Source organism: Papilio xuthus, unplaced genomic scaffold, assembly GCF_000836235.2.
Source record: "Papilio xuthus unplaced genomic scaffold, Pxut_1.1 DF826945.1, whole genome shotgun sequence".
Lineage (NCBI taxonomy): Eukaryota > Metazoa > Arthropoda > Insecta > Lepidoptera > Papilionidae > Papilio > Papilio xuthus.
Genome location: NW_013531704.1, coordinates 5,556,822 through 5,575,125, shown reverse-complemented (window position 1 = coordinate 5,575,125; position 18,304 = coordinate 5,556,822). Strand labels below are relative to the sequence as shown.

Below are 18,304 nucleotides of genomic sequence, written 5' to 3'. Positions count from 1 at the left end.
AATCAAAAGCGTACAAAATATAAATAGCTACATTTTTAGATTTCATTCATAATATTATATTTTATTTTAGAACATTTTTATAGTCCATTAAATTCTGTTTTTGTCTTACGCGCCAACCTTTTGTGGCACTAATCATAGCTAGTTAATAGCTTTTGAAAACGAGACGAAGCAACGAGGGATTCATTAAATGTTGTCATCGATACAGAAGCGGGTACAGATACAGAGCTACGGGTACAAAGGTACGAGGGTACGACGAGAAAGGTTAACGCCGCCGGGGGCACCGTGCACCCCCTGACCTTTAGAGCTCCCCTAATCTCTCTGCATTACGCGAGTCGAAGACTCGGTGAAGCGGAATGAAGCGAATGGAATTATCGAGAGAACCTGCCCGGGTGTGTGAGCCGGGCGCACTGCAGGGCGGGCGGTGCGGCGTCACGGGCGGGCGGCGGCGGCAGACCAAACGCATGCGCACTTGCGCTATTAAAAAGTGTACGGTTTAGGAGCGGGGGACCGGGGGCTGGGGGCACGGCGCAGATTGTGCCGCACGCTCGCCGCGGCCGCCGAGTGTGTCGTCCCGGCGCGCTAGTGCTCGCGCTCGCGGCCCGGGTGTGGTCCGGCGTGGTCGCGCGGTGCGAGATGCGAGTGCGCCCCTAGCGGCAGTGCGATGGCGCCCCCCGCCCCCCGCGCCCGCGGCCCCGCCACCCCGGCACCATGAGCGACCTGCAGGCCACCTTCGAGTTCAGCGTTGAACTCTACAAGTTCTACAATGTTGATCTCTTCCAGAGAGGGTGAGCTATGACTGAACGTGCCTGATAGTGATACAGGGTCAAAACATGTTCCGTGCTTTATATTACGAAGACTTCCCTTACACTTATAGCTTCAATTTTATACTATACGTTAATCAGAAACCAACTGGTATAAATATTAATGAGAAGCCTATAGTTATTTCAACACCACGATCAATAACGAAGTCACATTTAATCGAAAGTATATCATAAAATGCGATGACCGTTGATAAAATCAGTAGTCCCTAGCAGTACCAGTGCGTGAATTAAAAATCAGTGTAGAGTATGACCGGGCGAATCGCGTATCTATTCAATCACCGAGCTCTACGTCAGTTATATAACTTAACTGTATATAAAGTTATTCCCAAAAAGTGCTTAGAAACATCTAAATAAGCCAAAAGAACTTGTAATTCAAATCGAGTAATATCCAAATTAAATTTCAACCTAATATCAATGCTACAGAAAGTAACGAACATGTAGTTGACTAACACACAAATTCTGCGTAAAAATGTATATTACATATTTATGAATTTTGCCGCAGTCAAAAAAGGTTTTGCATTAAAATGCCTTTGGCAAAAAAAAGTTACATTCTAAAATGAGTATTTACTCGAAATTAAAAATAAAAAAATATAATGATATTTTAAATTTAAACATTTATAAGATATCTTTCAATTTATGTGAAATCAATAAAATTCAGCATTCGATTAACTCATAAGAAGCACATGTTTGCCATTTTTTTTATACATTTATGACTGTGATGAAAAAGATAAAGATTAACACATCTTCTACATCAAAAATAGTTTTTAAACAAGAAATCAAATTATTATTTTTAAATTCAAATAAATCTAAGTAATAAATCCAGCCAATACAAATAAATGTCTAAACAACTTCATATTGATTTAACACGACAACCGAATTAATATGAATGTTAGTGATTAGAGTAAAAACTTAACGTATCATTTAAAAAACAGATGTTAACAAAATTGCTAAAGAATTCAAACAGGCAAAGATAGAACTATCACCGATGTTCAATTTTTACCTCTTGTACATGGCATTATTTTACAAATCGATATCAATTTTTAGAATTCGCATTTAAATGACGTCTGAGGAAACTATCTACTCAAACCGAAAGTTAAAAATATTTCGATACACATTTTATTGCTAACACATATAACATCTAACATCTATATAGGATCCCGGATAAATTAAAAAACGACGTTAAAACTAATAATTAAATAACTTGCCTATATTATTTAATTATAGAAATCAAAATTTATTAGCATAGAGTTCTTGTTTCAATATAGGAAACTAATAGAACTGGATGGCACTCTTCGAATGCTTTTAAAGCTATTTGGGTCGACGAGTAACAATGTGTTTCGACGATGAAACCAATACTGACAATACGATGAGCAAATCAAGGTATTGTGTCTTCATTCCAGAAAGAAATAATATTAAGTTTTAAAGTACTAGAGCAATACAATCGATAAACAAGATCAATAAAGAACCAACATTCTAGTGATCCGTGGAAAAAAAAGCTTTATGGTGACTAGAATGTATAACAAATTACTACAAATGTTTTTTAAGATGTAAAGAAAGTCAATTTGATCAACAGAGCCCTCGTAAAATTTCTTTATCAAGACTGTATTTTAAAACTAGAATGTTAACTTTACATTTAAACTCTTTATAGCCATAAGACTTTAAGAATAAATACTTCTTATGTACTATTTCATGCAAGTCTTTCGTATGTAGTTTAAAAATCAATAAAGCAATTCATATCAACTGTAAACACTACAGCGCTATCGGCCTCGGCGTCATCAGTAAATCGTTCCAATTTAAAATTTTCGTTTGCTTTTTAATCTTTTGTTTCTCTTGGAATTCTTTGTTTTTAAAACAACAATAGTTTAAGTCCAAAAATCAGCAGACTCATTGTTCTGCAAGGTACGGCGGTTGGTATTTTTCCAGTTTTGTTTTTTTTTAATATAGCTGTATTACTTCGTGCATAGGTTTTTGTAATGACGAAATATTGTAACATTTTTTTTACAATTACAATTTCCATTCTAATTATGAAGCCATTCGATTTTTTTAATTAATACGTTTTTATATTTTACATCTTCCATCCATTTAAAAAAAAAAAGTAAAGTATACTATGATCTTGTTTCAACTGAACACCATCCTTGTATACCATCGTTTTTTTATACAACAGTTCACAATGCACAGCCCTTGCATTAATTATTTCCAGCTTATCCACCCTTCTAGCTAGAATTTTTTATTCAAGGCATTCATGCAGCAACTAGGGTTGTCAAACGCAGTAACATGATCATGAATAGTTGACTAGTTCTAACGTACGAGTACATTCTGCATGGAAATTTCTTATATCGATCAAACATTATTTGATTCCAAGCGACCGTATGTTGATTTACCATGCACAGTGTCAGATTAAACTCCTAATATCATTATTATTATTCCATTGCCCCTCAGAGTCAACGCCATGTAAGCTTAGCTTTATCTTTTTTTAAGGCATTTTAGACCTCATAATTTTGTTGTGGATAAAGCTATGTGTTTTCCAATAACTATATTTACTAGGTACGTATATCATGGCATATATATGCGTATTTTGAAGTAACCTGATTTAGCACCCCCGCCGATTAAGCTCGACCTTTTCTATTTTTTGGGCACTTTAGACCTCCTAACTTTATCGTTGATAAAACAGTATCTTTCCAATACTTCCGTACTTACTTCATCAAGCTATAGATTTTTGTATTTTGAAGTAACCTGATTCGTCTGATTGGTTTTAAGACGTGAAGCCCACCAAAACGCGGCAGGGGCGCGGCGAACGATGCCCTAATGCCCTCTTTAAAGAGACCCAAGTACATAAAACCCGTGTATTACCAAGTAGTGGGCTTTGTATATAAGCTTATTATTATAATCTATATTAATATATAAGAACCGAAGACTTTAAGGTTGTGTGTCTCTACATATAGAAAAAGTTAAAATTGAAAAGTACTTACCTTAATTCAGAATCAGGTGCATTCTGCAATCAAGAGAAAACATCTATTAGTTCTTTTTTGTTGTAAATTGTGTAAAAAATTACAAAACATAAACTGTAATGTAGTTTTGGTTACATACTAAAGAATAGCAATTGGTATGCACAACATCATCTATGCCTAAATACTTTAACAAAAATTAATTCTCATTGCGAATTCCCACTGCCGTAAACTCTGTAAATATAGTATACCCGTCTCTCTTATTCTCTTTGTAAAATACAGAGATAGCAAATATATTTTTACAAGCCTTTCGAAACCCAATTTGAGTAACATAGTCTTCTCTACTCTACAATAAATTCAGCTCGACTTTTATTACAAAAATAAATCATCAATGCAATTTCGTTGACTTTTATTACTCAAAATACAATGTTTTGGTTGTTAGAGAAGCGTGCAACTAGGTTATTTGAAAGAAGGATCTATTCTGCTCCTATTAGGGATGCCTTTAATAACATAATTTAATAGTATTTAGTATACAGTTTGCAAGAAAGCAGCTTACTAGAGCGCGGAAAAGACAGAGCCGTCCAATATGCAATAAAATAATTATAAACTTTATTTGATTACTAAATGGATAAGTAATTTATCCAATTTTACTCTTTTTTTATCCCAAAAGCGTTTATAGTACTATTAATGTGTCCGTTTTACGGTTTTTGAATGGTTTCCTTTCAATAATGTCATCTGTATACTCGTAAGTAGACTAAACCATAAAATGCTATATCAATAAACTGATAAGTAGGAACTTGAGAATTTAATGGCGTAACTAAATGGCTGGTTTATTGTTATTTCTATATCTTACAGTATTTACATTAAATTCACTTTGGTTCATTAATTACAAATCGAGATTATCTATTGAGAAATAACTATAGTATTTTAAAAGATTGTGAAGAAATGGGTAGGGAAATGGCTATTAATAAATCAATCCGAAAGACCAAAACCTAGTGCGCGTACCCCAGATAGAGCGGAATAAGGACAAGAAAATGTTAAGACAAAATAACTATTGCTATTTTTATGATACAGATATTGATTAATTCAGTATCGGTCACTGATATAAATAGATAGTCCAGTGCTTGGAAATGACGGCTTTAATGCGCCTTTTATTGTTCCTGACAGGTAATTCTATCTCTATTAAATCCTCAATCGAAAAGCAAATAGGCACAAAATACCTCAGTTCTTAGCCTGTCCAAATTAAGTCTCCTCATTCCTAATAATTAATGATAAATCAATATACAATATTGATGATTAACGATATGATAATAAATTAATTATTGTATCAAAAAAACTAACCACTACGAAACAAATGAATTAATTTACACCTGTCCATTTATACTGATTTTAACAGTAATGTTTATATCGTTTCGTTCGTTTAAAATACATCGTCAAGTAAAATAAAAGTTTTCTATAGTGTACTCCATGCACGTTGCTGTTCGACGTATGTAGCCAATAATAACAGTGAATGTCTATCGAAACTTCATTTCCTTGCCGTGCCAAATCAAAAGCTCGCACTGACGTTGGGGAATTGCAAACCGCTTTAATTCGTACAGTACTTATCGTAAATAGATTGTGGCTTTAATTGATTAATGGATAGTAAATTCATATACAATTTAGACTGGAACAATACCTATACTAACATTAAGAAAAAAGTTTTCATAGCTACAATGTTTGTTCCGTGTTAAATAAAAATAAATACCGCTGCAACGGAAACGGAATTGCTTTAAGGTCAAGTGTCAGAAAATAAAAGAATGTTGAATGTTCTAAAAATATCTATTTTATGTGAAAACACAATTTTTTCACCGTAAAGCGATTACGAAAAATACGATGTCGTATGTATATTTCCAATGAGCATTTATAATGAGCTTTTATTTCAACACTCTAGTAAATTATAAGCAAAGGTTATAAGCACTATAAGCAAAGCATAAAGAAAATTAAAAAGATACCTACCAATTAAATACACGTGTATATATGTTGTAGGCAAAACTGTATCAAACACATGTTGTGGTTCGTATAAACATGATCTTGATAATTGCGTTTTCGCTACAAGGTCACACTAACAGCATAGCGCTCCGAAATAACCGGCCGACGATAAACCTACCTCACAGTTAACATTCAGCTGTAATTAACAGCTGTTACGTCTATTTACGCGGATTAACTGGGAACATAATTTAAAATAGGAATTAAAAAAGTGCATTAATGTTCTAATCAGACAATAATTTTAAATTAAGAAAATAGCTCTTCTCTAAGAAAAGTTAATTTTATAAAATGTAACCTAATCTAACAATTATATTGTTTACAAAAGTATGACGAACGATATTTTAATGTCTGTTCTATTGAATTTATCATATTCATAGTCGAGATTATAAAAAAATCGTTCACCTGTTGACAGTAAATATAATCTGTGCACATCTGGCCAGTCATTTATACAAATAGAATAATATTTCTGTCCGAGTGTACCTCTCCATGTGACGTTTCCAACACGTCGTGGACATTATCTGACCCAGTTCCAAATTAAACTACCGCTTACGTGGTGTCTCTCCAAAGTTCCGCAGATATTTCATTATAAATTCCGATGCAATATGCATCCGATGCTATTACATGTAACGAATATTCCGTAATATTCATGTACATTTTAACTACTTTGAGGGATGTTGGTTAAGGAATTTACATGACTGCAAGCCTTCGATGTTATTAAACTTCGACCGACTTATAATTAGATCAACATTCTATTTCGTTATAAAGCCCGTTTCAGAAAGTTTGTGAAACGAAGTTTTGCGGTTTTCGGTTGTATGCAGGTATTACAGGAAAATACGTATAAATATTTCCCAATCCTGTAGAAATTTATATTCATAGGATTGTTGTCAACAAATTACTTAATATATGATTGTCAAAAATGTAAACAAAAATATAATTTTAAGAGAGAACTAACGTAATCTAAGCTTTTAGCTATATTTAACAACAAATTAATCACACCGGACTCATTCGCTACGCCACATTTAATCTGTTACGACCGAATGTGATAAATGTTCGTATCGGACCCGTATGCTCAACTAGCGCCACCTGTTACATTACGGTTACGACTTTCTAAACTAATGCGATGACAATAACTTTCCATACTTTACCAAGCCCAAAACTAAAATTGTAATCCGTTCAAGATACATTAGCGTACAATATTTGTTACTAAATAACGAACAGACACTGAAGAAGCCATAAAAGTGTAAAAACACCGTCCAAATAATACGCAATTTCAGCCTGACTTATGTTACTGTCTAAAATTACATGTTTTTAAAGTAATACCAAACCTTTCCTATGAATCACTCAGTCAGTCGTCAGTCGTTACAGCGATTGCTAAGGATAATAAGTGTAGATTTATTATAGAAGTCTACCCTATGTGGCCATTTAAGTACCGAATTTTTTTTTTTAGAAATGTCATTCGCTGTACAATTTTCTAACGATCTTTTACACGTGACATAGCTATATATAATATGTTACTATGTTTGGTAGCCGGCGGCTGTCGAGCTGCGGTGTGACCCTTCGTTCGCCGGTAATAAATTGATTTGGGTCGGGACCGAGGGGCAGGTGCAAATGAATTGGGGTGTAAAAAGATTTTATCTTCGCGTGAAAACTTCACGCGCGCAATGGTACGTTCGTTTTGTGCGCAATTCGGATGATTCATTAATTCATGCATGATTTAGAACTTTAAATTTTGAATAGCTCACAGTATTTAATAATGACTAGTTAGTTATTATTTTATTGCTGTTCCATTGATTAATAAAATTAATAAGCTGATGCTCTTAATGATTTGAACTATAGATAGAGCTCTCGTGCAATAACGACTATGCATTTTAAAGCTTTTTAATATAAAAAATGAAATATACTATCAATAAAGGAGAATTAAATAAGGTTTGTTTATATCTCTTTATTTTACTATAGCATCGCTAAGTACAGGTAAAAATACTGCTGAGTTTGAAAAGTTGAACGTAGTGGAGTACTGAAAAGATCATTAGAAGCCTAAGGCTCGTACTCGCTCGACCTCTTTAGTGTTATTTATCTCAAGCTCGCTGCGTGCCTCTCGTCACTAGCGTGTACTTATACACGCACATTTATCTATATGTACATACAAACTTATGTACTAGAATACTTTATGTAGTGTATTAACTTCTTATATAGAAGAAATATGACATAGAGAGTTGCATATAATCTTTTTTGTAGCAATAAAGTCATAAATAACTCAATTCCCATGAATAGTTACATATAACAAATAATAAAATGGAAATTTTCATTAGAGCTCGATTCAGCAACACAAAACAAGTGTCGGTATCAACAGATGGATCTAATCAAGTCGCCAAATTGAATTTGTACCAATTAAGGGTTGTCACTCAATTGAATTAAGCCATTTTGTAAAGAAACGATCAATATAGGGCTGTGTTATTAATGTTAACCTCATTTTTTGTATGGCCATTTGTTCATTAATTTAGCTTTTTACTAAGAAAACATTTGTGTAAAAATATCATCTGTTTTTCAATAAATGAGACGGAACTCAAAAATGACACACAATTCAATTACGTCTGTTTTTATACTTACATGAAAAGAATGTGTTCGTAATTGTAAGACATTTATTTGGCACATGGTATTTTGGACAGCCTCAAAGTTCAACGACCCTAGTCACGTGTATCCAGAGACAGGTAATTACAATTTCTTGTTTATAAATAAGTGGATGAATTTCAAAGGAAATTGAGAAGCTACTTCGGTATTTTCCATACTTACTCGGAATATTGAACAAAATAAAGATACTTACGTCAAGAATATTTGACGAAGGTAATTAAGTGATCAAAGATTTGCGAAGGGTCTTATTTTAATGGTCTCATGAGATTGGTTACTGTTTAATTAAATAGAGTAAAAGCTTTTACGTAGAAGTATCGGTTCTACAATATGTTGACCTATTTTTAGCATATCAATTACATATTGAAATAGGCAACTCGTGACCTCAAGCTTTGAGCACGAGCTTTTTATGAGGTAAATTCGATTTCAAATGTTGTTATAGTAGTAAACAACTACTTTTTATATTCTTATTTTAACGATTCAATTGTTTTGACTAGGAATACAGAATAGTCTATGACACGTTATACATTGAAAACTCCTCGTCGTTCACAAAGAGGAGAATGATCTATTAAAAATGTCATGTGACATTTGGTATAAAAAAAACCTTTGTGACTCTCGTTAAATGTTATGCTTCGAAAGTCACTACGTCTTAACTCACTACCTTAAATTCAATAGAAAACAACACAACTACGCTCTTTACCCAAAGAGGTAGGAAGATTTCACGGACTTTCAATGGGCACGGCACATCGATTTTTGGTGCTTTTAATAGAGTTCCATAGAGTGTAGAATAAACTTTTTAGTTCTATTCGCAGGCTTTACCAAATCCGAGTGGGGCTCCGCGTGTCCCCAAAGGTGCCGGTTCACATCGAGACATCTGTGTCGAGCGGCAATGGAGCCGCGCGCGCTGGCCGCCCCTCCGCAAACGCGGCCCTCGGCGGACTCGCCGCGTCCCGCGCCTTCCAGATCATGTATAGGAACGAAGAGATCACCTTAAGAGACATCATCCAGTTTAGAGCTCATTTGTTAGGTAAGAAGCTTCCGAATGTGTGCACTGTAACATGAAATTTGCACAGCTTTTTGCTTGAACAGCGGGACATAATTTCACCGGCGGCAGCGCATGTCGTTATTTTGAAACGTTTTATTGTCTTTTCCAGTCGATAGCCGCAATCTTAAAGAGTCCCTGGAGCGAACAGAATGGAGTCTAGGTGTAGAACTATGGTGCAGCGAGGGCGCTCAGTCCAGCACCCTGGCTCCTGTCTCCTGCCGCGTGCTGAAGCTTCACTTTCAGCCGTCACAGGGGCTCCACTACCACCTGCCTGTGCTCTTCGACTACTTCCACCTCTCAGCTGTCTCCATTACCATACATGCGAGCTTGGTCGCTTTGCATCAGCCTTATATCAAGTAAGTTGTATTCGTCACCATAATACATTTTCTTAGATAAGTAAAGTTGTTATAATTCAGCGACTAAAGGCAGCCAGCTGTTTTATACGGATGTGCTAGAGGAGTCGCCTATTCCAATGTTGCGGATTCCAGTGGCGCGGCCGTGTCTACTTGCTTTTCGAATATCAGCGTGCTATAAAAGTTTTGACATGTTTTAAGCTAAAATTTAATTGGAACATTGCCTACGTCTTGTTATGGTTAGGCCGTAAATAATTATGAGCAACTTTTTATTGCTTAGTTATTTAAATCTTTACTTATATGGAGGTTATAAAGTCATAAATTTCTTGCATGCTGCTCCGAAGAAAGAGCATCATGCATTATGTGCAAAGCTGGTAAGTAAAATTCGGTAAAATTCATTTGACCCAAAACATGACAAATAGAATTATTTTGTGATAATCGTACATACAAACGCATGAAGACTTAATTTTAAGGACAAATTCATCTCGACTGAAAACATATCTTATACTTTTATTTACTTAAGCATTGTTATTTGTAGTTTCCCGTATTATAATATAATTATTCATAAAAATAGACAGTCTTGTAGACCTATAGCATTAAATATTGTCTACGTATTTGGTAGTGTATGCGTAGAAAATCAAAAATAAAAATATATAGAGGGTATTTGCATGTTAAAAGAAAAGACTAGAGAAATGAAGAATCTTTCCAAATAAAGCGTACATTTTAAATTATCATAACATTAATAGTTAGCTACATAGTTTAGATAAGGATACTCCATTTGCGATACTTTCAGTACCCCGCGCTCAAGCAAACAGTGGGGGAAACTAATGAAAAGCGCAGGCTCCAACTTCAACGCGTCAGGCAGCTTCGAGAACATTCTGTTCGGATCCAGCGGCAAATGTGCTGGTGGTAACTCTAGCAAGATCGCACACGCCAGGTAACCCACCTTATTATTTTAAATTTATCTATACTAATATTATAAAGTGGAAATATTTGTATTTTTGTATGTAACAAATTAACTCAAAACTACTGGACGGATTTAAATTTATTTTTGTCATTGGAAGGCTACATTATCACTGAGTAACATAGACTATATTTGTAACTAGATTTTTTTATTATTTTGCGGTGATGAAGCCGCGTTGAATAAGCTACTATTGTGTTATTTTATGTTTATAAAGTTTGTTTTTTGTAATTTAACAAAATGGTATTTGTAGGCAAGTCCATGCTGAAGTATGTGGCATACTCCTGGGCTCGCTGGAGGGCCTGCAGGGGGCACTAGCGGTGTGCGGCTCCACCGGCGTGCAACTCAGCCCAGAGGAAGCCTCCTCCAACTCCATTGTAGGAGAAGTAGCGCAAAGGATTAAAGATCTCAGCGACAATAGTAAAGTAAGTTTTGATTGAGAAATTGATATCAACAAAACTCAAAATATTTTTCGTATTTTGATCGTTTGAAATTAAGCTACTGACATAGAAATATATAATAAGTTAATACCTTTGAATAGCGTTTGAATTAAAGTAAACAAACTACACCCAACAAGGCTAATTGGATTGTAATGTATTGATCCAGAAACCGGAGGCGGGCTCTGAGGAGGAGTGGGCGATGGGCGCAGCGCACGACATCGCGCGGCTTTGCGCGGAGGTCACGCTACGCTGGCGCGCCTTCCTACACCACACCTCAGATCGGCCACATGTGCACCACGCGCTTGCCGCCGCACACCATGCACTACGGTAAAGCAATTATCAATTACATCAAAGAATTTGTGACAAGTTAATCCACAGTGTATGTTCCTGGACCAAAATATGTTTAGGATTCATGACTTAACATAGCCCTATGTTAATTTCACGGACAAAAAAAATATTACACTTATTATTCTTGTAGCATTAAACGCTTCTCGGAGTGCTTCTTCGTGCTGGACAACCCGCGGCACTCGCTGGCCGGCTGCTACGACAGCAACTATCAGTCGTACCAGAGCGTGGGCGAAGCGGCGCGTCGCTCGCGGTATCTCGCACTGCTACCCCCATTGCCCGTACACTGCATCGCGCTGGACGGAGATCCGCATATTATGCCTGTTATATTCGAGGACAGGTAATATAAATTAATTTACACATGATACCAAAATAAATCCACTTTTCTATTTTTATTAGATTTGAACTTAAACTTTGTCTTAGTATTTGATTCTTCAGTATTAGCTTCCCTTTCCGGATAGATAGTTTATGTTTACGTGGGTGAAATAATACTCGTAACTTCAAGTGATCGCTCATTTGCTACATTCCAGTAACTAAGATCCTCAACGCTGTTTAAAATTACATTTTTACTATTTCAGATACCAGGACACAGCAGAATTTGCTAGACGGCGCTCCTTCTTAAATTCAAGTGCTAATAAATCGGGCAGCGGTAAGTTTGTCTATTAGGAAAACAATGATTTTGTGCTACTTTTATTATTGTAACAAAACATTGCATTCATATCTTTACAGATCCGTTTCTCTGTTCGGAGCCTGTAAGCGAAGACTGTGCCTGTAGTGTAAGCTCAATGATGGACTCTAGAAGGCCTTCATCTGAAGCTTCACGAGTCACGTTAACTTTACCCAAAACTATGATGGATGTCCTGGAACCACAATTTAGTGGATCAAAAACTAGTGCACCAAATATTGTGCAAGCTACGTTGACTCTAGCACCACAAAAACCCTCACATGGCTCTCCTAAAAGAACTCTCGTTAAGCAAAATGTTGTTGAAATGAATAAAACATATAACAAACAATTAGAATTAACTTGTCGGAACAGATATATAGTACAAAATAATCAAATAAGTGAAATCCAACTTCCACCAAATAATGCTTTTTCCTCTTGCACTATTCAACAAGGCCAACAATTATCACGGTATTCCGCATCGACATTGCTAGATATTAACGCTGCAAAAAATAATGTAAGCACGTCGCGATCAGGAAAAGAAAAACCTGATAGTAATGAAGTGTTCAATCAAAGGCACGAGATCACCAGTGGTGTTAGTACATTACCAGCTCGACACAGCAAATCATTAGATCAATTGAGAATGTCACAAATGGCGCCGCTCAGTGTGCAAACAATGTCTAAGAATGTAAGAAATAGTTCTAACACATCAGTAAATTATCCAAAGCCATATCAGCCACCTCAACAAGTGAAACCGACTACGCTGCCACGAAGTGTAACAACGACAACCTATCCGACAAATACAACAACTCGATGTGGATCTAAAGGGGACGATTATAGACGCAATATTAACGAATTTAGAGAGAAATATAAGAATCCTGGTAATCTAAATGCTAACATGCACGGATCTAATAACGAGGCATTCCATAATGTGGGCTATAAATACGATGGAAATGTAAAGCCTAACCCTAATCAAGTTTATGGTTACGCTTTCGGTAATCAGGGTACTCAGCAAGGGAATAACGTTATTCGTAATCCTTTGGAGTTCCAAAGAGGTTACAGAGTTAATTTGCCCCGTCCTATGTTGCCTCCGCGTAATTCTTATCCACCGGTCAGTGGAAAAACTCAAGCAACTGATCAAACTAATTTAGTATCTAACAAGCACGTTCATAGGTCTAACTCGACTCACGTATTTCATCAAAACTTAGATAGTCAACAGCAACAACAACAACAACAAATTGATATTGAAGCAGCTCGCAACCAACTGAGGCATGAATTAAATTATTACCTTCAAAAAGGAGATTGGAGTTATGACTTTAATACAGGCAGTCTTATTCAAAATTACCAAAAGAAATCTAGTAAGAGCAGCGATGATAGTGGATTTGTAATGACTTTGGATAGAAGCAGTGATGGAACTTCTAAATCAACTTATTCTAAAACCCCACCATCGACTCCACATTCCACAATACCGTCGGTTAGGTATAAAAAGAGTCGATCCAAAGAATCTAGATTAAACCACAGCGCCAAGGAAGCCGGTAAAATAAATTCAAGTCGTGATTCTCTCAGCAGCCACCACTCTATTAGGTCAAGAGACAGCAAATCTGATCGACACACGTCTAAATCTGATCGCAGCACTCCGAAATCTGATAGAGCAACACCTAGATCTGGAAGAGCGACACCTAAAACTGGTGGTTTAACACCAAGATCGGGTTTAGCAACTCCAAAATCAGGAAGAATTACACCAAAATCTGGTGCTACTACCCCAAAAAGTGGCAGATCTAGTGGCAAGCCCGAAAAACGCACAAAACATAAGGCTTCAGAAAAAATGACACAGTTAATGTCGGAAGCCGCTTCTTCTTCCAGTAATGAGAGTATACCATTTGAACTAAGACGATTGGAATCATCAGCCAGTGTTCCGTACAGTCTTGACCATGGAGCAGAGTTGAGGCATTGTAGGAGCGCTGCCTCTGTGTTAGATGAACCAAATCTTAACAACACTTTTGGTTCAGAATCTTTGCCAAACTTAGCTCCACCGCCCGCTTTCGAATCTCCTCCGTTAGATATAACGGACAAGGACTTCAAAATTTTGCCTCCCGAAAACTTTTTAAACAAAGAAGACAAGCGAAGTAGTAATTCTACATCTAGCTTAAGCGAACAAAGTGGCTGGGTTTCTAGTGGCAGAAGTTCAGGTCCATCTACACCTGATAATGGCAGTTGTCAATTAAATCAAAATTATGCGCCTCCAAATAAATCGCCCGCTTCTAAAGTTTCTAACAAAATATACGATACTGCTGAATGTCAAAATCAAGAAGGGGAAAAAGTAACTGAATTTAAAAGAACAGTTCTAAACGGTGAACAACTTCGCGAAAAACTGCTGAAACTCGCTGTGAAAGCTGCGCAAAATTCAAACGAGAAAATAGAATGTTGTGATAAAGATGTTTGTGAAGAATGCACCATTTGTAGCGATTCTATTTGCACTGACAGCCAGTGTGAATACAACAAATTAATGCACAGTAACGGAATAGATACGGGATGTAATTCCGACACTTGTACAGCTAGCTGTTTTCAACAGTACCCTGAACCCAGCAGAAAATTGAACCAAAGACACAACTCCTTTAGTGGAATACAAAATAAATCATTTAGTACGGCTCCTACGTCTACTGAAAGTAATGTAAAGAAATCTAAAACGATTAGTGATGATCTTCATCCATACATACGAAAGGAAATTACACCTAAAGTACAACAAGTGCCTGCAAAGTCAAATACTTTGGACAAATCAAAATTAAAACATAGGATTGAATATACAGAGAAACTATTGGCGGCAGAAATACGTAGCTTAACGGTAGACCGCTCTTGTAAAAGTCACAACAAGAAAAGTGACCCGACATCTACTGTCGCTGGCACAAAATATCAAAATAAAGCTAAATCTGAAGTAGATTTAAGTCATTTTGGAACTGAAAATGAATATGAACATTTACCACCACCTCAGCAATTTAGAGATGCTCCACCGCCCCCTGACGCGTTTAAGGTACGAATAATTTTAAATTAACTAGTTAAGGTAAAATAAATAACTTGTAATAACGATTATTATTTATTTAGGATCCGCCATCTAAGTCGCCAATTTTGAGTAGGCAGAGCAGTAAATCCTCAACTCCTTCAAAAGTTCCCAGGAAAGCAACTCAGCCATCTACTCTGCAATTAGATAATCCCTTGTACCATGTATGCGAAGGTAAACAAATATTTTATATTTATCATCGCTTTTCGCTTTTGCTTTTTAATGTTTACTAACCAATACGCTGTTGATATACCAGGAATTATTGAAAGGCGAAAACTAAGGCCTCATCAATCAGTTAATTCAACAGCGCCAATGTCAGCAAGCACGCTTAACAAAAGTCAAAGCACAGGAGAACTAGCTTCTAGGAATGAGAATGGAAATAACAAAGGTAATTACGAGTAGTTATAGCACCAAATACACAATTAACTTTTACACCTCTATAAATGATTTCTAACAATTTTTTATTTGCTTACATCATTTCTTAACAAATAATTTTCTTTCTCAGAACAACGTGAGAGTAACCTTGTCAGTATATTTGGACTGGCGGAGTCAGAACGCTTATTCATCAAATGTAGGGAAGAATTTAGACAAAGCGTTAAATATCCCGGTGGAATTTATTCAGATTTCCCACCAGTGGAAAACTCCCTACCGTACTTTCACATTAGCGATGAATATCGGATGTTCAATCCTGAGGGTAAGATAAGGAAGTTTATTTTTATTTTGATTTTCACACTTACATTTTTTGTAACGAAACTGCTATAATGGTGTTCCAATTTTAGGCTTACATCTTATAATTTGTGTGCATGGATTGGACGGCAACGCCGCGGATCTACGTTTAGTAAAAACATATTTAGAGCTTGGTCTCCCAGGCGCCAGGCTTGACTTTCTAATGTCGGAAAGGAATCAAGGAGACACTTTCTCAGATTTTGATACAATGACTGACAGGTTGGCAAATATATCAAAAAATTTAAAAACTTGTAATATAATGCTCTTGAGAAAACGTAATCTTAATATTTTATTTCATTTCAGGCTTGTCCAGGAAATTGTAACTCACATTCAAAATTCAAGCGAACCAGCTAGAATAAGCTTCGTAGGTCATTCCTTAGGCACTATTATTATTAGATCTGCACTAGCTAGGCCACAAATGAAGCCTTATTTAGGAAAACTTCACACGTTTCTCTCTTTAAGTGGACCGCATCTTGGCACATTATACAACTCTAGTGGCCTCGTCAATGCTGGTAAGATTTGTCAATTTGTTTACACGAAGTATGCACTTCGATAAATTATCTTTTAGCAATTCCGGATAATTCCCAGTTAGTGGACCAGTAATGGCAGCGTCGAGCATATTCTTTGATTGGCACAGGAGCGGAATCGGTTAGCTCTCAGCCAACCTCCAGATAGGATGTACATATACTATAGGCTAATGCCAAATTCTAATGAAGAAAAACATAACAAAAACTTGATTTCTGATTTAGTCTCAATGCTATATTCCATCCATTGATATCAAATATTAATTATGTGCTGCACAATTGCAGGTATGTGGTTCATGCAGAAATTAAAGAAGTCAGGTTCCCTCCTGCAACTATCGTTGCGTGACGCGTCCGATCCACGTCGGTCTTTCCTCTATCGGCTCAGCGAGAGAAGTCAGCTGCATCAGTTCAAACATATCCTCCTCTGCGGTTCGGGACAGGACAGATATGTACCCTTACATTCCGCAAGATTAGAACTCTGTAAAGCAGCTGCGAAAGATACTTCGTTGTTAGGTCAAGCTTATAGAGAAATGGTAAGTCAGTAAATTCTTATTTTTGAAAATAAATGTTAAGTTTTGAATTGATCATTATCACGTTGTTCTATTAGTCAAATCCTATCATTTGATACCGATATTTAGGGGATAGTAAAAATGTGTCATCCGCCAATTTATAATGAAAAACTGACTGCCAAAAATAAGACGATTGGTCTCACTGTATATGATTAAATGTAATAAAAGGATGAAATTGGTACAATCAATGTGACATTCCTGGCAAAGTTCTGATTAACTGGTATATCTTCCAGGTGCACAACATGGTGTCCCCACTTGCATCGCGCGCGTCTACTGTGTCTGTGGTGCGGTACGACGTGCAACACGCATTGCCGCACACTGCGAGCGCACTCGTCGGACGTGCCGCACACATCGCAGCCCTAGACTCTGATCTATTCATTGAAAAGTTCCTCTTAGTTTCCGCACTTAAATACTTTCGATAATTTTATGCACTTCTAAACTCTTATCTGTTCTGACTTTTCAGTCAATAAATTCTTTTCTTAACTTTTTTTACAGTTACAATAGAATTCTAAACCTTATAGTTTATTATTTTCTACACTTCTTTTCTCAAAAAATAATGTTTCCTATAACTTCTTAACTCTCAACTTGGTAAATAACAATCTGGTTTTAGTATCGTAATGCTGTCGTACTTAAAACCCATATTGCATAGTGCTTAGTAAACTACTGATAATCCAGTCATATGCTAATCGATATTTTGTCATTATTTTTCAACAGTTTTATACAATGGAGTACGGAGTTTTACATAACACCAAAATTTCTTAAGTACAGCAGTTACATAATTTTACTTTGGTTGTGATTTTTATTATCAATTTTGCACTAATTGCTGAGGAATCTTGAAAAAAAAATTTACTTAGCACTGTTGAAACTCTCCCTTTTTATTAGTGGCCTAAATGTTTTTTGACTTTGATATGTGATTTTATACAGCGTTCAAAGTAAAGTATTATAAATCTAATTTTTTAAGTATTTTCGTTTTGTTTTGAATAACAAATCAATATTCATTTTTTATACTTTGGAACTTTTTAATTTCCTATGTACTAAAGCCTTTTACTTAAAGAAAAGCGGACAGTTATTACTACGACAGGATTAAAACAAATATAATGCGACAAACTTAAATGGCCCGGTAAGATAAGGGATGTTATCGCAACAATAGGAATAGAAAATGACACATTTAGTTTCACATCTACACACCAGTTCAGATAAGTTTATAGC

At 36.1% G+C, this 18,304-nt stretch overlaps 1 protein-coding gene across 3 annotated transcripts; it reads left to right on the top strand.

Moving 5' to 3' along the window:
* Positions 1–683: 683 nt before the first annotated feature.
* LOC106121427 (uncharacterized) lies at positions 684–17,892 on the top strand. Of its 3 annotated transcripts, XM_013317099.1 has the most exons (17): positions 684–785; positions 9,229–9,443; positions 9,571–9,817; positions 10,159–10,188; positions 10,608–10,751; positions 11,029–11,200; positions 11,382–11,542; positions 11,694–11,900; positions 12,139–12,209; positions 12,290–15,249; positions 15,321–15,450; positions 15,533–15,664; positions 15,782–15,970; positions 16,056–16,221; positions 16,306–16,514; positions 16,812–17,059; positions 17,329–17,892. In XM_013317099.1, exons 1-17 carry the CDS (start codon positions 709–711, stop codon positions 17,515–17,517), a joined length of 5,547 nt encoding a protein of 1,848 aa, XP_013172553.1. In that variant the 5' UTR covers positions 684–708; the 3' UTR covers positions 17,518–17,892. The 3 variants fall into 3 exon arrangements, with proteins under 3 accessions (XP_013172553.1, XP_013172554.1, XP_013172555.1); XM_013317100.1 differs by lacking the exon at positions 10,159–10,188; XM_013317101.1 differs by lacking the exon at positions 15,533–15,664.
* Positions 17,893–18,304: the final 412 nt, after the last annotated feature.